This window comes from Barbatula barbatula, assembly GCF_947034865.1.
Source record: "Barbatula barbatula genome assembly, chromosome: 16".
Classification (NCBI taxonomy): Eukaryota; Metazoa; Chordata; class Actinopteri; order Cypriniformes; family Nemacheilidae; genus Barbatula; species Barbatula barbatula.
In genome coordinates this window covers 5,405,375-5,426,457 of record NC_136779.1, presented here as the reverse complement: position 1 = coordinate 5,426,457, position 21,083 = coordinate 5,405,375, and the positions used below count along the sequence as shown (strand labels likewise).

The 21,083-nt window shown below is 38.1% G+C and overlaps 2 protein-coding genes across 4 annotated transcripts; one reads left to right on the top strand and one right to left on the bottom strand.

The window, feature by feature from the left end:
- Positions 1 to 9,999: 9,999 nt before the first annotated feature.
- arl3b (ADP ribosylation factor like GTPase 3b) lies at positions 10,000 to 12,245 on the bottom strand. The gene is made up of 6 exons (XM_079476232.1): positions 12,208 to 12,245; positions 11,612 to 11,755; positions 11,382 to 11,498; positions 11,252 to 11,302; positions 10,989 to 11,174; positions 10,000 to 10,894 (listed from the first exon to the last, which is right to left on the bottom strand). The coding sequence occupies exons 1-6, from the start codon at positions 12,208 to 12,210 to the stop codon at positions 10,847 to 10,849; spliced, it is 549 nt and encodes a 182-aa protein (XP_079332358.1). The 5' UTR covers positions 12,211 to 12,245; the 3' UTR covers positions 10,000 to 10,846.
- Positions 12,246 to 12,949: 704 nt separating this feature from the next.
- On the top strand, positions 12,950 to 20,495 carry sfxn2 (sideroflexin 2). 3 transcript variants are annotated; one of them, XM_079477185.1, is made up of 12 exons: positions 12,950 to 13,090; positions 14,104 to 14,286; positions 15,070 to 15,240; positions 15,756 to 15,854; positions 16,070 to 16,145; positions 16,265 to 16,350; positions 16,440 to 16,500; positions 18,206 to 18,272; positions 18,387 to 18,436; positions 19,011 to 19,060; positions 19,162 to 19,209; positions 19,670 to 20,495. In XM_079477185.1, the coding sequence occupies exons 2-12, from the start codon at positions 14,129 to 14,131 to the stop codon at positions 19,767 to 19,769; spliced, it is 966 nt and encodes a 321-aa protein (XP_079333311.1). In that variant the 5' UTR covers positions 12,950 to 13,090; positions 14,104 to 14,128; the 3' UTR covers positions 19,770 to 20,495. The 3 variants fall into 3 exon arrangements, with proteins under 3 accessions (XP_079333311.1, XP_079333310.1, XP_079333309.1); XM_079477184.1 differs by lacking the exon at positions 12,950 to 13,090 and adding an exon at positions 13,158 to 13,349 and having other exon boundaries at positions 19,670 to 20,494; XM_079477183.1 differs by lacking the exon at positions 12,950 to 13,090 and adding an exon at positions 13,158 to 13,353 and having other exon boundaries at positions 19,670 to 20,494.
- The last annotated feature ends 588 nt before the right edge of the window (positions 20,496 to 21,083 follow it).

The window sequence follows — 21,083 nt, the reverse complement described above, 5'->3', positions numbered from 1 at the left end:
CAGTTACCTGTCAATGCTTTGGAGGTGGCTTGTGATAAATTGGGAACAAATATTGAAAAACGTGGTTGTGATCTGCATACGCTGACATTTGCTTTTTGTACTAAACCACGGAAATAATGAATGTAATTTGCAACTGACAGAAAAATAAGGACTGTATTTCAGTTTGGTTGTGTGTGTATGAGGGAGTGGGAACGTTGAACCAAAGATTTATTAATGAAACGCGTGTCTAAACCAGAGTTATCTGAATTGGATGTTTTCTCCTCACAAGTGGCTACATGTGTGAGGCTCGAATGATCAATGCTGTTTGTATAACCTGAGAGCGGGCAGCCCCTTTACTTTCATATAAGAATGTGAGATGCTCGACTCTAAATAGCAGCTCAGCATTTTCAATGCAGCAAATGGAAAAGAAAGTCAGAGATATTCATAGACTGGAGTAGAAAATAAACATATAGAATAGGGGGAAAAAACATCTGGTATTTCTCAATGCTGTACAATTTGTCACGTGTAGTAACAGTCTCTGTGTGGCCAATTTCCCTGTCGGAGCCGGCTGTATATTGCTCAGTGTGAGATGAGATGAAGTCAGTGCCTTAAACCCATGTGTATTAATGTGATGGCATATACATCGCATGTGTCACATTGCAACTGCATTGCGTGGCAAACCAATCATAGCAGTTTGTCAAACAAACTAAAAGTAGCAACACTACTTTTAACCCTTACTTATCTTAGGTATCTATAGTGAAATGAAGATTTTGTTACCTTCAAAAGCTCACACGTGTAAGCGACTTTTCTTTAGTAGCTCATGTTTTCGGCAAAGCTGCTTTGCTAAGATGCACATTGTAAAAACCCCCTATATTAAATCTAGTATCCATGGACCCCAAAAAGATTGGTTTCAGCGGCAACAACATAAACGTTATGTGGCCCAAATCTAACTTTCGGTAGACCTCCGCAAAGAATGTTGAGCAGTTGGAAATTAATTGAATTCAATTATCGTTTGTGGCCGACAACGGCCGCTTATAGGCTAAATACTTTTAATGTTATTAAATCCAGATCTTAGCCTACCTCCGGGTTTGTGTTGGGATATATCCCACTTCCGAACACTGCATAAGTGCTGCACGAGTTCCCTCGACCTATGCATTCATCCCATAGTCTTCTGAAAATAAAAATAAAATAACATCCGTGATTAACAAAGGTTTATGTTGTATACACATTTTGTCTATCCAGATAATCTTTACAAATTAACACACATTTGTTACTTTTGAAGCCTGAATACGATCTCCAGAAGTAAAAAGCTAACATGCGGCTATAAACAGACTACACTACGGTCGCTCGATGTCAACTTCACCAACACCAAGCCTCCGACAACTTTTTCAAACTTTATTAAAACCGTGTTCCCTTGTTAGTAATGAATGAATCTCCATCCACGTTTTTAGATATTGGGATTGAAGAGCAGGTTATCAGGTGTGTCATATAAGACATGAAAATATTTTGAGGTTCTGTTTACCACAGTTTTCAGGCGATTTATCAAAAACCCATTAAAACATAGACTTTGAGGCGATGGAACTGCAAAATGCTAATACAGAAATACATCGTCTCTGGAGTACTCTATAGGGGCTTTATGTATATAAAAAACATGTTTTTAATTAGATACAGTTGCTTTCCCAACACTGCATTTGTCAAGGTGACTAAAGCTTAATTTATCAATTTCTTTTATTTTCATTAAATTATTGTGAATCAACATTCATACTGTAAATAAGTGGGTGTGGCACTCCTAAATATTTCTCTCTGGAATCCCACAAGCATCTGCTGTTCCGCCTTAAAATCCCATATGGTTCGCATAATTTTATACTCAGTAGCTGATTTTGAGGCTTATTGTAGCCAGACCTTCTATTAGAGGGTCCCAGAGGAAGCTGAGCGTCTATTAGATTTATGGAAAGTTTTCCTCTTAGGCAATAATATCCCCTTTTCTCTCTAAACCTGTTTTCACAGGCCAAAATACTTCAGCAGTCCTGGCCACTGCCTCTCTCATTTCAGCAGTTTGTGTATGTGTGTCAGCTCTCAATGTTCTTAAAAACTCCCTCAGCTGAGTTTATAAGAATCTTTTTAAAAGTGAAACTATTTTACAGGAGTAAGCTCAGAATATATTCTTCCATCGAGCTATTTTAAAAGGCTCTAATAAAGCAGGCGCAGGTTCAAGTGTGGACTGGCCTCCATTGTCCAACATTTTTTGCTGATATTTGCCTCAAGATCGTCCTCTTCATCATGTGCCCTTTCCAGCCTTCAAAATCAGCGGAAGGAGGGAGTGTGTGTCATGCCGTTGGAAATGCCTTTGGTCATATTTGAGAGGAATCTGTCTCCGCTGGCACCATGAAATTATTCGCCCAGCCCCTGCGGTGAGTCGCTCGCTGTATGTGTGTACGTGTGCATTAGTGAGAGAGATTTTTATGACCTCGGGGTGTTTCTCCATTTGAATGAATCTATGTATGTGTCAATGAGGCAATTTTTGTCTCCACAAGGAAAAATGCTAGTTAAAGGCCGACCGCCTTGTTCTGAACGATCAAACTTGTCATTCCTCCTCGGCTGCCTCCTGCCCACTTATGCCCGGAATGTGTTGACCGGAGTCGGCAAGAATGACGGGGGGACTCGGGGAAGGGGGGGTTGGTCGCCATGACAAGGGAGGCTGAGAAAGCCACTGTGATGTCTCCGCAGATCTGATGCAGAGTGAATTTGCCAGATGTCTTAACTGGTAATTTGTTAGCTCCAGGACAGACATCTGAGCCATTGAAGTTAATGATTTAAGACACGATTTAATAGAAGTGATAATGACATTAATCAAAGAGATGCTTTTGATTCAAGAAATGTGCAATGATGATACTGAAACGTCTAACCGCTAAACATTTCCTCCGAGGAGGGGGCACCAGCTGCAAGGAACGGAAGATAGAACTCAATGCACCATTGCGTCTGTATTGCTCCTTTTTACCCAGCAGCAAGAACCGAGCGTTAATGTGCTATGCCCAATAAACATTGAAGCTAACATGAAATGGCATTCGGAACTCGTTTTACTGATGTAATGTAACATACTATTGAGTGAAACAGAATAACATTAGGGGGCGTGGTTTGCATTTTCCAACATGAAGTGATTGGATCGTGGAACGTGGCCGTTACCAAGATGAAGATAGACCTGACTGGGACCTCAGACTTTACATTAACCAAGGCAATAAAAATGTCAAAGAGATTTTTAAGGAGATATACACTCTCATCATTTATTCACCCTCATGTAATCTTAAACCTGTATGACTTTCTTCTGCAGAACACAAAAGAAGATATTTTGAAGAATGCGGTAACCAAACAACATCAGCCCCTATTGACTTTCATTGTATGGGCACACAACCACTCATAAATGTGCTTCCGAATACAACAATGCAGTTGTTTTCCCTCATTTTACATATGGGAAGCAGGGATTTGGCAGTGCTCAGCCTGTCATTAATACTTAATAGATCTCTGCTTTTTGTCAGTGACCCTGGATGGATTAATGTCTTGGCAAGTGCTTACGGAGGCTGTTTCCCTCTCAGATGGTAATAAATGTGACTGGTGTTTGATTTGAAAAGCTGAAGATTTAGAACTGAATTAAAGGAACAGTTCACCCAAACATTTTCATTAAATAAATGACTTCCTCACCCTCAAGTTGTTCCAAATCTGTATACATGTCTTGTTTTGGATACTGAGAAAGATATTCTGAAGAATTCTTGTCCACCATTGACCATACCATAGTAGGAAGGATTTCTTTGTAAATATCTTTGTTCTGTTGAACACAAAATAAGATACAGTATTTTGAAGAATGTAGGAAAGCCAACGGTTCTGAAGCACTTTTGACAAACATTGTAATTTTTCTTACTATGGTAGTCAATGGTGGCTAAGAACTATTGTGTTACAGGTATTATAAATATCTTTGTCTGTGTTCATCAGAACAAAGAAATGTAGACAGATTTGGAACAACTTGAGGATGAGTAAATGATGACAGAATTGTTATTTTTGCGTAAACTGTCCTTTTAAGACTCATTAATGTGAAAATAAAAACGGAGAGCTGTACTCGTGTTGTTTACGTCCTACAAAATAGTTTATACCAAAAAAAATTTGTTTAACACAAAACCTCTTAAAACAAATCACGACATTTGATTCCTAAAAGGTGAAAATCTGAAAAAATAACTGTACGCAAAAAACGAACTTATACTATTGCGCAGGACTTCAGGATGAGCTATATCCATATCATACTAGTTTCGGCATTTATTTTTTTCCTGCATTTCATGCTGCCAACAGAATGAATAACAGGATGGTGGTGATGAGCTTCACTCCCCTGTGTGTGTCAGTGGAGATGCTGGGAACCTTGTGACCCAGATCATCCCTCCACATAAGCCCGCTGTTACAGAACACCAGCCTCTTTCGCCCCTCCCCTTCCTCTGCCAACTCTCAGCGGACCCAATGATCTGACACAGACACCTGTGCATCTCTCCTGGCTTCGCTTTTATTCCTCTCTCCTCTCGCTCCACCCCCCACATCTCTTTCATCAAACCTCTTTCTCTCCCCTTCATTCATTCTCTCGCCTGACAGCCTCTGCAATGCTAAAGGGGAAGCGCTGGCCAAAATTGAAGAAAGGTTGAGGTTCAAACGCATATTGTGCAGATTGAAGACACAGGGCTTGTTCAGCGACTTTCAGATGTTATACAATAAGCGTTGCTTTCCTTAACAAAAGTAATTAAAAGACACATTTAATGATTTATGCTAGACAGACTTTTCGCACTGCGTCTTACTGTTATTTCAGCTGCAAAACACTCTTCAAGTACCAGATTTTTAAGATCTGCAGTTGAGCCAGCGCGTTCGCACAGGTTTTACCTCGTCCACTTTTCACGGTGTTTAGTGTTCCTGCCAGCAGCTGTAGCAGTGAGCGTTCCAACAGCGCAGCAGGACAAGTGGTAAAGGAAATTAGGACTGGACTAAAACCTTGTTCTTTAAGAGATTGTTCTTGAGACTGTCTCATTTTCTGTTTGGGACTAGACTTTTAAGTGTAAGGTCAAATAAATCTGCCTATTATTTTACACATTTTCGTTTGTTTTCAGCACGTTCGCCGTGCAAGCAGCAGAGTACCTCAGTTTATAAAAAAGTGCCCTTACTATTGTGGTGATAATAAACTTTTACCTAACATTGGCTCTAAGCGGGCACCGACCTGAGCGTCTCTGGCCAGGGCCGGGAAGGGGCCTGGATTTAAGGCACTTGCAGGGCTCTACTGTGTTATACTTCGGCTATTCTGCATCTAGAGGGACAGTTCACGCAAAAGTAAAAATCCTTTCATTTTTTACTCATCCATAAACCATTCCAAACCTGTATATGACTTTCTTCTAAAAAATGCACTACATTTAGAACCAAGTAAGTATTAACCAATCAACATCGGCCCCCATTGACTTCCATTGCATGGACTTACGCCCACTGAGACATTCTCAAAATATCTTCTTTTGTGTTTTGCAGTCATACACGTTTCGAACAACATGAGTATGAATCATTTTTCTATTAACTTTCCCTTTATTTTCTAGAACACGTTCCAATGAGGACTCAGGGTTTATGTAGCAGCTGCAAAACAGCTGCCTGATTCCCATCAAAATGCACAGTAAAAACGCAACAAGACATTGACTGTGCTGCTAACTCCTCCCCCTCACACACACATGCACATATATAGTGGCGCACGGTTGAGAAAAACAGGTATGGACCCGCTTAGATATCCGCAACAACAACGGATAGAGATGAAGCACATTCCATGTGTTTTCAGAATGATAACGCTGTCATTAGATGTACATCTGAATGTGCTGACATGATCCAGATGATCTTTGATACCGTGTCCCGTGTGGCAAAGCCTGACTGCTCCGTGTGGAGATCTGTGTGGGTGTTGGGCCTTTTGTGTCTGGCTGAGGTGCATAATTATATCTCCTTCACTGCACCCCTCTGACAGCCTGTATTTTAATGGCACTCAAAAAAAGAGGTGCTACTGCCCGAACCGCCGATGAAACCGCTGTGAGTGCTTCCGTCTGCATGTGTGTTTATGACGCCATACAAATATCTCTTCACTAATCCATATGCATATGTAGGGTCATGGATAGAAATAAATAGTGACACACTAAAATAGGTCTATGGCAGTTTTATTCATTTAGCATGCAGGTTATGTAGCTTTCTGTGCATGCCGCTGTCAATGTCAAGGTCACACACAAATGCGCTGTAAGTGACTTTGGATAAAAGCGTCTGCCAAATGCACGACTGTAAATGATGTGGGGAAATATGTTTGCGAGACTACAAAGGAATGAAAGTAAGACGATAGTATCATCAGCAGCACTGAGCAGGTATAAATCTAGCGTGTCCAGAATGGAAATGAATAAACTCAAAGTCAAATGAGAGTATATTCCATCAATGAGATCAAAATTGATGTTGTTCTTTTATTGGTGCAACATTAAAGCCACAATAAGGTCCCTCAGAGTTGCTATGGTTACACAGACCTCGGGATGTCATTGCAAGAAAGCCTCTTGATCTTAGATAAGGTGAGATCGACCACTAATCCAACCCTGGACTAGTCCATTTCTGTGTCAAAGGAACAGATGCTGAGAAGCACAAACTAAGATTTGAAGACAGGAGCCATCGCACCATTGTTACTGTTAGATGGGCATGTGCTTTTAAAATTAAGTGTTAATCCAACAAAACAAATGTATTATATTTAAAGGGATAGTTGATCCCTTAAAATAAAAATTCATTTATTCACCCATGCTTCATTTAGACTCTTTCTTCTGCGGAACGCAAAAGAAGATATTTTAGAAATGTTGCAGTCTAAAGAATGAAAGTCAATGGGATCCAATGTTGTTTGGTTACCGCCATTCTTCAAAATCTTCTTTTGTGTTTCGCAGAATAAGAGAGCCATTCAGGTTTGGTAAATAGTCACATGATTATCATTTTTGGTTTAACTGTTCCTTTAAGCCTGGCGGTCTGTTTTGAAAGAAGAGAAGACACATGAGATAGCAGTTGATTTTATTTCTGTTTCTGTAGACAAACATTAATTCACCCAACAGAAAAACCCAGAATGTACTATATTTTGAGAAGAGCTGCATTGGAGAAGATTATTCATGAATAATGATTTTAATGTTGGTCAGTTCGAGAATGTTTAGGTTTCTACCGCATAATGGGTTTCAAATTATGTGAGTTAAAATAACTTTGTGATAAAATGAATCAAATACATTTTAAAATAATATGTATTATATATTATGGCTGTCAAACGATTTATAGCGATTAATCTCCTCCAGAATAGAAATTTGCGTTTACATTATATATGTATGTGTAGTCTGCATATTAGTTTTGTGTCTATAAACACCAAAACATGCATTTTTATACAGGAAATATTTTTAGGCATTTATTTATGTAGAAATCATATATAAACGTTAATTTACTTATTAATAAATCAATATTTTAAATATTTGCATGTATGTGGTTCTAAATACAAAATGCATATGCACAGTACACAGACATATATTATGTAAAGACAAACTTTTAATCTTTAAGCAATTTCTAAATGATCAAAATTAATAAACGTTTAATATAAATAAATACATCATACTATTTCCTAAATATATGTAAATGGCGGTCTTTGTGTTTATAAATGAAAGAAGGAATATAAACAGTACACAGACATATACTTTGTAAGCACAAACGTTTAATCTGGATGCGATGAATCGTTTGACAGCTCTAAAAATATAAACAAATATAAAACGATTTTGGGAAATACCTTAAGATTAAAAAATCAAGCCACCGTAAGCCATCATACCCTGACATTTTCCTTTACACCGTAATAATCCATTCCACAGAACTTTGTTGCTCAAGGATGTCTGTCTGCATCCCACAAAATTAGCCACACTTCAAGGCTACTAGTTAAAATCACAGAGAAAAGCCTCTCACTTCAAAAAGCAGATTTCAAAAAGGCGCAGACTTTCTACTCAAGCTTGTCTAAAGGCCAGATGGAAGAAAAACCTGTGGATAAGAATGCTGGATGTGGGCTTGGTCCTTCACTAGCATGTAGAGGGAGGTATTGAGGCCTGTCTAATTGCCTTTCTCAAAGAGCAGGCTGGCAAAGGATTTATTCAGGCTTATTAAAGCCCGCCCGTTTCACTGAGAGTGCATGTGTCAGCTTGCTTGAGTGTCGCTTGAAGACGCGGTGTGTGTGGAAGCAGAGGTGTGGCTAGAAGGGAAACAGCTACGGCCGGAAGTGGTGCAAAATCTCGCCACAAAATTACAATAAATTACATAAGCTAATGCCAACACCTACCCAAACTCTAAACCCAACCTTACAATAAAAAATGTTAATTAACTGTTGTCGGCGTGACAAAAATGATGCGGTATTGAAGTGCTCATGCCTATTGGGGGTATAGCTGTATCCCTTAAGGCCAAAAACAAACAGAGGGAGTGTTCGGGTGTGTTCACATATAAACAAAAGTCTTGTTGGCTATTCAGCTATGGGGATCGCCATTCATGTCTTCATTACTCCTTTTAAAGAAATACACCTGCTTCAAAAGAAAAAAGGGGGGACAGTGTGTCGATGTTTATGTTTGGCTGCGGTTCACTCTTTAATAGCACGAACATAAAGACAAAATGAGATTCTTTTAAGAAGACGCAGCCTGTTTTGCTCATTAGAGATCAAACACAGTCAGTCCGGCTCATTTTGATTTAATGAACTGAAATTGATTCGATTAAGATTAAAGCTAGAGAACCACTAAACATGCAAATTCACAGGAGAATGTCCTAACAATGGGCAGACGTGCAATCACGGTTTCTGTTGACATTTGTGTCAATGCTAATGCCGAATAAAGGGCTCATACATGTCAAGAAGAGATAATGCACTGCTTTATCTGGAAAAATAAACATTAATGAAATTAAACAGTTTCTCATAGAAAACCATAGCAACTACAAATTTACCATAGCCTCACTTTAGTAAAGTTTAACCATGATATTTATAGTACTTATAGTATACTGTGGTAATATAAATGGCAGTCGGTCTGTGCTTACTTCACTTTTTCTATAATGAAACAATTAATTATGCCATGGGAAGAAACGCATTATATTGGAATATTAAATACAAATATTTTTACCGTTACAACAAACTCAATAACTGTATTAGACTGCATTATGTCGGTTAGATAATAAAAGATAAGCATTTTCAACCTTATAATGTCAGTTCAATCGAAATTAGGAACTAAAAAAAGATTGCAAGGATGGTAAATGTGGACAATAGCGCCACCTTTACAACACTTATGTCATAAGTGATAGTCCACCTAAAAATGAAAGGTCTGTCATGAATTACTCAACCTCGAGTAGTTCCAGACCTATATACATTTCTTGGTTTGGTTGTACACAAAGAAAGATATTTAGAAGAATGTTAGCAACTGAGATTGCTGGGGTAGTTGTCAAAGGTGCATCAGAACTGTTTGTTTTCCTACATTCTTCAAAATATCTTCTTTTGTGTTTAACAAGACAAAAAATACAACATGTGTTCTACTATAGTAGTCAATAGTCCTCCAGAAATCACAGTTGCTATCATTCATCGAAATATCTTTCCTTGAGTTCAACAGAACAAACTAATGTATACAGGTTTGGAACAACGTAAGGATAAGTAATTCATGAAAGAATTCATTGTGGGAGGACTATCCCTTTAAATGATAAAACACTTGACTTTCTACTGAAATTAGACATCTTCGTGTTAGAGCAACAGAATACAGGAAATATACCATAATGAGGAATATTAAATGGGTGAAGGTGTAGTGAAAGTGTGGCTAGAAGAGTTGCTATATCTCTGTCGACACCATATGTTGCGATGGTGTGCGTCTGACAGACATTGCATCCATATGAGCACAGGAACAGTAAATCACTAAAACTCTCAAATATATGTAAGAATATCATATTCTAATAGTAAAACACAATTTTGTTGAAACAGTTGTTTTCAGTTTTTTTATTCAGTATGCTTCAGTGATAAGACACACATTATGGCATTCATTACAGGAATATTTATGATGTGGTGACACAAAATTTACAATATTTTGTAATAATAACTATGTAGATTACAGCTGTACAGGCCACAAAGTATAGAACTTTCAAAATGCAGCATTTGAAAAATAATTCGCTGTGTGGAACATTATTTACATGTATTAAAAATGTATTTCATATTCTGTTTATCTGTAGATGGTTTCCCTTTTTCCGTTTGTACATACTGGTGTTAACGATATGTTGTATTTGGGTCCCATCATCTCTTTTATACTCTCAAAAAACATTCTCAAAATATATGATGCTGTAACTAGGAATTTGTCAGTGACGTGAAAAATGCAGAAGTAAAGCTATTGAATGAAACTGTGAAGGATCTCACTTCACTTCACCAAATCGGTAACAAAGTCTTCTAAATATCTAGAACATTCGTTATAAAAACATGAGTGATTTATCTCGAGAAATTAAGGTAGAATTAAGATATGGAATGTATAAATGAAAACATTGCCTTTCTCCAAATCCACGGAAGTGAAATGTTAAACCATAAAGACTATAATCTCTCATTTTTATCATTTCTAAGTTTAGCAATAGGACAATCTCTGAAATAATTCCTTTCAGTACAGAGCTCCGTTGACCATAGTAGTCCTCTGCAGAGAGGCAGAAACCGATTAAAAAATAGTTTTTAGGGGTTGCCTTCATTTTCTACATTTATTGACAAACTAATGACCTTTGTTTTAACATTCCAAGGTACCCCCGACATGCCCAGGGGTAAAAGCCACAGTGAGAGTACACAGCTCTATTTCCTCTTGGCATTCACACTCTTACAAACCCAATTCATGCCATCCTGAAAAAGAACATGCGAGTCAATTATAAGAACGTATTATTAAGAACAGTGGTGAATGTTTTGTAAATCACTCTTGTACATAAAGTTAATTTACCTGGACTCCTTCACCTGTGAGGGCAGAACAGGACTGGATCTGCCACACTCTGTCCCTGATAGTGTGTAGATTCAAACCCTCAGCTATCTCAGATGCTGGAGCTGCAGTCAGCAGGTCCTGCTTATTAGCAAAGACCAGGACTGGGACACCACTGAGCTTTTCTTCATCGAGCAACTCAGCCAGCTCCTGTGTTTAGATCAAAAATGTATTAAACACTGAATGCACAAACTACAGGGAAAGAACCGTAGGTAACTGTGCCTCACCTGTCCCGTTTCTTCAAACCTTTTGCGGTCTGCACTATCAATGACATAAATCTGAAATAGAAATGAGTGTTTAGTAAATAATTGTATTTTGGAAGTGTCGCAATGCCGTTAATCCGTCAAATAATCTCACCAATACATCCGTGTTCTCAAAGTAATTCCTCCAGTAGGGCCTGATCTTTCTCTGACCACCGATATCCCACACATTTAACTTGAACCCTTGTGACTGGACACTCTTGATATTAAAACCCTAAAGAAAAATAAATGTTGTAGATTTTACGAATGAAAAGCATCTGATACATTTGCAAATGTAATAAGCTTTATTTTGAGATGTAAAGGCAGATTTTAGAGTAACTTTGTCACCTGTGTTGGAGTAATATGAGTAATGTCTTCAGACGCCAGCTGCTTCAGTAAGGTGGTCTTGCCACCATTGTCGAGCCCCAGGAGCAAGATCCGCACCTCCTGATCAGGGGTGCTTTTCAGTTTCCGTAAAATTGATAGCAAACCCTAAAAGTCCAATAAAAACGTAATATTATACAATCTTTTGAATGTATGCCATACATGCAACAATGACGTCGTGCGCAGGAGCGTCAACAAACAGAGTTCAAAGGCAGCAATTCCGCTCGAATGACGTTAAAACTAATAAAACAGCTCTTGGTGTCATTTTCCACTCGAATCCGTATAAAACTATGAATAAAGAGCATTGCATAAGCAACTATAGAAGAGTCGTGACATCTAAACTGTGTAACGATAGCGGGCTAATCGCATCCACGACCGAGAACCGCTGCTCATCTTTAATAATAGCCTTTCATTACAACAAATCCACAGCTATCCAAAGACGTGACGGCAAACATTGATAGATTTTAAAACATAAATGATTGGAGACGCAGTTCATTTCAGTCGAGATCTTTATCGCGTTTACAGGTAAGAATACGTTCATCATAAGCGCTTTAACTCACCATCTTGTGATTCTGCCTCCCTGAGACGCCGACGAGGGTTACTAGGGGGAAGAGGGGATGACGTAGTACGCAAAACCTACGCGAAATAAATGACGTAGAGCACGATAAAAACAATCGAAGCAGCGTGTATTTAAACATATGAAGAGTTTGTTACTTCGTTTTAAAACAATTTAAAATCCTGTTTTTTATTGTGCAGTCCAAATAATATCAATCAAACTTTGGTTTGTTTTGATTTGAGCCATAATAACAAAATAATAAAACACACACTAAATAATACACCTAGCTAAATAACACAATAAAACACTAACATTTAAAGAAATGTAAATGGAGTTCTCTTATTTTGGAATCAAACTCTTCGTATTATTATTATCATTACGGTATTTATTCCCATGTTTTCCGATTAACCATGCATTCTTATGTTTTTTATTATAAGTTATATATTTACGTTGTTTATCTCGTATTATTTATCCTATGAACATGTTTAATGTATGAGGTGGTTTGCCCATTTCTGTAATATTCTTTCTGATAATAAATAAACGTTTCTTAAATAAATAGAACCGTTTTATCAATTGGTTCAAGCGAATGGCGTGATATAATGGCAAGGTTCTTTACACTTTCAAAGAGGAAATAAAAAGAAAATGTACATATGTTCGTGTAGAAACACATATGTGTAACGCTATAGTGTGAAATATGTGTTTAGCTGAATGTGCTCTATTTATGCACGAGGGGAGGGAGAATCTGCTGATCGGTGATTGGACGGGATAATGCCACGTGCTCGTCTACTGTTTCAAACCCGCATCATCACAGTGTTTTACACTTACTTCATTTTTTGTTTACTACCAGCTTCAGCGCACCGAACAGGGTGTTGACACTCTATATAAAGGTATTTATTTGTTGTTGTTGTTGTTCGTGTCTGGGTTGGTTTGAGAGCTCATATCCGGGTTTGGTTTAGTGATCGTGAACCGATGACGCAAGCTGCTGGAGAACTTGCGCCGATGTCTTTCTCCTGCTTCAGGATCACCTGTTTCTGTTAATGCTTTTCACGTTACTGTTTAGCTGTTTAAAATTTGGCTCTTAATGTTTCATATTTAGTAATAGTTTGTGTATATCTTGTGATGCCACATCGCGAATGACAACATGGCGTGGGTATCTCATTCCTTAAACTTGCCCTTTCACACCAATCTAGTTAACTAGCCATGCACCATTTGCATGCATTTAGGTTGTGTGATGTTTATTTTGTAACTTAAGTGTATATTTTACATGCATACTTCTCGGTTACCTGTAAACCAGGTTGAACCTGTAAAACACTCCTGATACATTAAAAACGGCCTTGACATGTTTGACGATCATTGCAATGCTTTTCTTAATTTTCGTTGTGCCTTTTGTGCTTTTATGTCAATGCCTGGCTTAAGTGCCATTACTAGAACTAAGCTAGTAAATGCACAATCTACAACTTCATTCATTCGAAATCCAGTGTCCTGGATTTTCTTCTCTTTGGACCACACAGAGTGAATGTTGTAGGTTATGGTTTTATTTGAAAACTAAGGTTCTTGAGTTTGCACGAACTCTGCTGAGACTGCAAAAACTCGGTCAGACCCAGGTCTCCTAGGTTATCTTTATTTCAGTTTGCACAACTGGCCTCACTACGATATCAGTTTGTTTCTTTTTGTATCGCTTGGAGGTGCACTTTTGTGTTTGATAGAAAGCTCAACTAAACTCCAAATAAAAGAAATCCCAGACAACCTTCAACAGCACAAACTTGTCTCTTCTCTTTAATCATAAAGGACATGATCATGCATTTCTTGTCATTTGACCTCCAGTATGAGTCCTTAAACCTTTATTCCTCTATTCAATATGATAACTACTTTGTTTTTTTTCTGCATTGTTTGTACCCAGGCCCTTTGAAACCAGAGAGACTACCATGGCAGCTCCGAAAGGTTTTGATATTGATGCCCCACGATGGGATCAATCCACATTCATGGGCCGACTCAAACACTTTTTCAACATCACAGACTTTCGTACTGTTATGCTGTCCGACTCCAGACTCGATGAAGCTAAAGCTTTAGTAGAGAGCTGCAGGTGAATGAAAACCACAAATTCACATCTGTTTATTTTCCTGTAGAGGGTAACTCCACCCAAAAATGAAATTTTTGTCATGAATGACTCACCCTCTAGTTGTTCAAGACATGTATACATTTCTTTGTTCGGTTGAACACAGAGAGAGATATTTTGGAATAATGTCAGCAACAAACAGTTCTGGGGCACTTTTTTTTAAACTACCATTTAAATGTTTCCTACTATGGCAGTCAATGGTGCTTCAAAACTGTTGGTTGCTAACATTATTCCAAAATCTCTCTCTTTGTTTTCAACCGAACAAAGACATTTATACATGGGTGAGTAATTCATGACAGAATTTTCATTTTTGGGTGGAGTTACCCTTTAAGGTCACGGTTTTTGACTCTCGGGAATCAGAGTCATTGCTAGATATAAAGGCCATCCAGGGCATTTCCCTTTTTTTGATTGATTAACCTAACCTCTTACCCTTGTTGCAGAAGTGAGGTGGGAAGTAAAGCAACAAAATAAAATTTTTGGGCGAAATGTTCTTTTAATTAATTTCTCTACCCTTTTTCCTGTCAAACATTGAGAGCTATCAAGATTCATGGCTAGTAGTGATGCCCCCTGCTCAACTACACATTTATTTTGATCTGCCCATACAAAGCATTATTTTTCACTCGTTTCAATCAAGGACTATGTGAATGAAATGAAGACGGATTATCATTTGTTCAATGGCATTATTTGTTCATCCATATCCATGATGAATGTTAAAGTGATCTATCTTAAAGTGATTCTCTCTATCTCCAGAGCTGGCTCTATTCCTCCAGGCACAGCTGAAGAGCAGCTGTTCTACGCAAAGAAGCTGTATGACTCTGCGTTTCACCCCGACACGGGTGACAGGATGAATTTTATAGGAAGAATGTCATTTCAGGTGCCAGGAGGAATGGCCATCACAGGGTTCATGCTGCAGTTTTACAGGTCAGTGGCTAAAGTGCACAGCAATGAATGCTCAAGTTCTTCGCTTTGAAGCTGTTATATTCCTTCACATTTACAAAACAAATCCAAGCATCCTTTGCTTTTTAGAAACAAAACCAAAAAAATGATTGATGACTCATCCCGCACTGCAGTGTTGTCCAATCAAATGGTCTCTAGCATGTTTTTACTGCAACCACACGTGTTTCAGGACTGTGGCAAAGTAAAGCCTAAAGTCATTTACTCAACCTCATGTCATTCCGAACCTGTATAACCGAACAACACTGGACCACATTGACAGAAAACCACTGAAACTTTTCTCGAATGATCTTCTTTTGTGTTCCACAGAAGACAGAGTCACACATGAGGGTAAACGAACGAATGAATGAATCTTTATTTTTAGGTAACCTGTCCCTTAGGATTTTTGGTGTATTTAGCAGTGTACACAGTTGATCCAATGTAGATTTTTCCAAGATGATTGAGAATGTTTAGTGCAGTTATTGTTTTGCATTATGTTGTAGGACGGTACCCGCTGTAGTGTTCTGGCAGTGGGTCAATCAGTCTTTCAACGCTCTGGTCAACTACACCAATCGCAATGCTGCATCACCCATCACACCAAAGTAAGTCTTTGCTACCTCATTCTTACCACAGTTTGAACTTCACTCATCTCCAAGCAAGACTGGGTCTAGATGTTACTGCGCAATATGTGACAATCCCGTGATACTTGGAGAATCAGTAACAGATGTCTGGGAAAGAACTCACCAGCGAGAGGTAAAGGTTTAAAAACAGCTTTACAAGCATTGTTAACTATTTTGTTTGTGTATTTTTGCCCCAGGCAGATTGGAGTTGCTTATGTAACAGCCACCAGCACAGCACTGGCCACTGCGGTGGGGCTTAACCTCTACACAAAGGTATCAATTGTACAGCAAATACATAACCAAAACGGTGTTCTGGGTTCAATACTACAGTATATAAATAATATGGAAGCACCAGCATTGTACATCCTTTTCTTTAACCTTCCTCTTCACAGACAGCTCCTCCGCTGGTGGCTCGCTGGGTCCCGTTCGCTGCCGTAGCCGCTGCTAACTGTGTGAACATTCCAATGATGAGACAACAGTGAGAACTCATAATATTTTTCTTTTTTTAGTAAGTTTACATGTCAAGATTTGCATTTAAGTGCCTTAAGTGCATTTTCTCCTGCTCAGGGAGATTTTGAATGGCATCTCTGTGACAGATGAAGATGGAAATAAACTGGGTCAATCAAGGGTAAGCAAAATATCAAAGTGACCTCGCCTTACAAGATATATAACATCATTGGAAAATACACATGTGGCGAGCAGGGCGTTCCCACGCGGCTCTCGTCCCGCCCTGGTCGGCATAACACACATTTGTTGTTCATTTCTTGTAAGTTTATAGGCCCGGTTTCACAGACAAGGCTTAACTTAAGCCAGGACTATGCCTTAGATATATTAGGATATTTAAGTCGCATTTATAAAAATGCCTTAGAAAAAACATCACTGGTTTGCATCTTGAGAGACAAAACCATGGCACTGACATAGTTATATGACAACATGGTTATTTTCGAATGATGCTTTTATCTTTCATTTCAGAGAAAGATCATAATAACAGTGAATAAAACGTATTAATCCATGCGTTACTTCTCAAGCATCTCAGTTATTGATGATAGAGCTAACCGTATGTTAATCGGTTAAAATTATGTAATTTGACTATTTTGTCTTTTGGAATATTTGTTAATATCTTGTCAGAAATCATCCTCCAGGGGCCTGTTTCAATAAGGGGGTTTAAACAACCTGAATTTAAACCTTGAACTCTTAGTTGATTTACTTTGAGATGAGAAACTTGGAGTTTTGGATTTCAGAACAGCTGATCTGAGATCGAGATTGAGTTAAGCGCATGCACCACAGCCATGATTAATGCACCGATATTACGCTTCACCCTGGCAATGGCACAAAAAAAGCTTGAGAAAGCGCTTGAGTTCGAGGCACACTTTGGTCACCGCTCTGCATGCAGTGGATTTACTAATGTACTCTACATCCCCGGTGTTATATAGAAAGCTACGGAGGATGGACAATGACTTACATTTATATTTGTTAATATATATTTAAATATATCAATAAATTACCAAACCGATACATGTGCCAATAAACAAATAAATTAATCATTAAATGAATCCAAAAAGTTTGTTACAATTAAATTGTTACAAATAAATGTACCTCCTTATGAATTAATTCAGCCTCTTCATGTGATACTCTATAAAAGCACATATGACATTTTAGTCAAAATGTGTGCAATGAATGAATGAATGAATGTATGAAATGAATTGGTAATAAAAAGAGGGTAATAAGAAGAAACTCTTGAGTTTACCATAGGAAACCTTCTCCCGACCAGGGTTCGACATAACTCGCTGGTTAACCACCATAGTACGACGCATTGAATGAGAAACTAACTGCTCAGGACTGTTTCCCAAAAACATTAGTCACACATCTGTCGTTTGAACAAGGTTGTTTCAACAACATACTTGATGACATCACATAATACCGTCTTCTTATTTATCCGTTTAGATCGATTTAATGTCATATTATTGCTGTAAATAATGTACACTGCATTTTTGCTCTCTATTGTTTTATTTCACGATCTTTAACTCCTTCCTAATTTTCCTCCTAATTAACTCCGCCCAGGGATTCCCGGGGTCTTAAAGCAGGTATTCCCAGGGGCATGCGCCTTTTTCACTTAACCTCCTTTCTGAAACAGGCCCCAGGTAGGATTAAATAAAAACAGCCTATAATCAGTGATTTTATTTACAAAATGAACATTGCTCAACTTGTGAGTTCTGTCCACATAGATAGATATTGACGCGTAGGTATGTTTCATTGTTAGCATTTTCCTGACTTTAGAAACACTTTTAGAAGACCGATTGCTGTCGTCTGATCACATTTTCTGTTTGTTATAGAAAGCAGCTGTCAAGGGCATCACGCAGGTGGTCATCTCTCGTGTTACCATGGCAGCACCAGGCATGAGTAAGTACAGAGAGTTGACGGAGTACGGCCAGGGTTATTAGATATCAGAGCTAAAAAACAGACGACACTCACCTGTCAGTGACTTGAGCTGTTTTTCTTTTTGTGTTGTTTCAGTTATACTTCCAATTATTATGCAGAGGCTGGAAAAATATCGATTCATGCAGGTGAGTCTCATGGCATTTAGCGCTCGAGTACCTCGCAGTGCAATAGAGGAGACAGTTCATGATGTGCATGCGTGTCTGGTATAGATTCTGGCTTTAGAAAGACCCTTTAAGCAGAAGCGGTCAGTCTCATAAACATTTAATCTGTAACTCACTGATTTTTTTTGGATGGAAAACGCATACATACAGTATGCCCCTTCATCATTGTTTTATACAAGAAAATCTAAAAATGTCTTTGAAACATGTTTGTGGACAAAGGAATGGTATAAAAGTTCAGTAAATATAAAGGCAGTTAGAGTGGCTTTTTGTCTCATATAGACAAAACTAATTTAAATGTGTTTTTGGGTCGGCGCCAGATGTCCAGTGGATTTACATGTTGAGGAAAAAGTGCTGCAGGCTACTCCAGTTTGAATCCCGGCTCATGTATCTTTCCCAGCTCCTGTAACCCTCTCTCATCCCATCATTTATTGTCTCTCTTCACTGTACTGTCTGGCAAAAAACTATTAAAAGGGTTTTTGAACCAGGGGTCTTCCACCATGATGTGCAAAATATGACACATGTAAATATTTATTTACAGAAAATCAAATTTCTTCATGGGCCACTGCAGGTCATGATGGTTGGTGTATTGTAAGTGATCACTTTATTTATTATAAAAATATTGACCATTCACATGCTAGTTTGTGAAGATGCTATTGGACTCGATTTCAAATGCTTTCTCTTCTTCATAGTTTGGTCTTCATGGTGCCTGCAGCGTGTTCACTGTTTCCTCAGAGATGGTAAAGTTTGCATTCAAATGCCACTTTTTATTTCACCGAAAACTGTTACCGAAGTGTTTCCAAACACATATATATTTGCATGTACATTATGAGCTGGACACTTTTATACAAAGTGATTTGCAAATACGAAAGCATTTAACATTTTGTTTTATGTTCAGTTACTGATACGCATCTGACTTGCGCTTTTATTCGAAGTGACTTACAGTGCATTATTATTGTTTGTGTGTTCCTTGGAAATCAAACCCACAAGCTTTTTGTCCTGTGAGGAAGTTTGAATCCCAGCAATGACGCTCATTCATATGAATTTCCAGATGCTTTTCTTTGAATTTATTTCTCACTAAAAAGCTCATTTCAGATCTCGTATAGCAATAGCCGTGGTTTCCCTGTCATACCGGAGTTATCGGTCATTTGAGATTGTTTACCGTGGTAAGGTTTTGATTATGTGGTTCTTGATTTGCAGTTCCATTGCTGTATCCAAGTTGGAACCCGAGCTCAGGGAATCCATCGTCTCACAGTATGGAGACCGTGTCAGATATGTTTACTTCAACAAAGGGCTGTGAGCGCCGGCCGATCAGAAGACTGTCCCATCAAGACTCAATGCAGGAGTCACTGTCCAATCAGTCGTTCTTCTTGAAGATGTTTTTGCAAAAACGATAAAAAAAAGCTTGCCAAGGATGTGACTGTTTTGTATAGTGCACACGAGGTATTGTTTTTTTATTTATTTAAAATTTAAATACAAAGTTTTGTTAATTTACCTGAAAAATCTATATCCTTTAAAGTATAATTTACAGAGAATTGTATTTGGTCCCAAATGCTGCAATTTTCGATCCGCTGTTGTCTATTCCTTGGCTATGATCTGCCCTGAATAATCAAGAACAGATTTTTAATACCTAAGAACTATTTCACTTGATGCCAAAAGGGCAGTCTGCATATTTTATTGCACGCATTTCTCAGGAAGAGTTTATTTTAAAGGTTTGGTGCTTAAATGCTCTTAAAGCCTTCATTGAAATCATTAAACCATCAGACTTTTAGGATATACAGTTTGTACATACTGTTAACGTTTTGAAATGACATTTGCATCATAATTGAATACATTACACTATTAAATGGTGTTTAAGAGCATTTCATGGTTCCAGTGTGCCTTAAAGACTAAAAGCCTCAGTTCGGCTGTCGGATCCATACTCTGCACTCACTGTGAACTTTGATCTGAGTTATGTACTTGTTTTCATCATTATGACATGATGAAATAAACAGACAGCTGACAAAATAAACCCGTGGTTTGTTGTAATTTACGGAGTGAACCCACAGTGGACCTTGTTTATTTTTTTGAAGACGTATTCATTCCTGACACATGAGGGCAGTGTGCGATCATTTGAAGATCATGCTGGATGATGCGCATAAACAATTTTTGCACATTTACTGTAAATATTTCTATGTGCACCAAGACTTTCATAAAATACTCAACCCGGCAGTGGGTGGCACAGAAAGCCCCGCTTTAATAACGGTTCTTAATAGACTAATGAATAAACAGCTGACAGATGTGTTGAACTATTTAACACAGGAGACATCACAGATGTTGATGCCACGTGCTTGGTGTCTGGTTTATGATTCAGACGGCTGACTGCCTGTATTGGACCGACAAATGATATCAGCTGACAGCAGCTCTAAACAGTTTACTTTTATATATTGGTTCAATGTATTGATTTTGTTATCTGTAAGTTAAAATTTAGGATTTTTTTTGTATTACGTAGAGATCAATAACGTCTAGTTGCAGATGCTTATGAAATATTTGAACACAGTTAGTGTAAAAATATTATTGAAATAGCTCTAGAATGGGAAATAATCCCTTCCACTAATACCAATATTTATATCTA

What these genes read in the sequence shown, in the direction of transcription:
- arl3b (XM_079476232.1), bottom strand. An exon ending in CTCATATTACTCCAACACAG is followed by an intron (nt 11,499 to 11,611) that starts GTGACAAAGTTA and finishes ATTTTTCTTTAG; the next exon opens with GGTTTTAATATCAAGAGTGT. An exon ending in TTGAGAACACGGATGTATTG is followed by an intron (nt 11,303 to 11,381) that starts GTGAGATTATTT and finishes TTTCTATTTCAG; the next exon opens with ATTTATGTCATTGATAGTGC.
- sfxn2 (XM_079477183.1), top strand. An exon ending in GGCTTAACCTCTACACAAAG is followed by an intron (nt 16,146 to 16,264) that starts GTATCAATTGTA and finishes TCCTCTTCACAG; the next exon opens with ACAGCTCCTCCGCTGGTGGC. An exon ending in ATTCCAATGATGAGACAACA is followed by an intron (nt 16,351 to 16,439) that starts GTGAGAACTCAT and finishes TCTCCTGCTCAG; the next exon opens with GGAGATTTTGAATGGCATCT.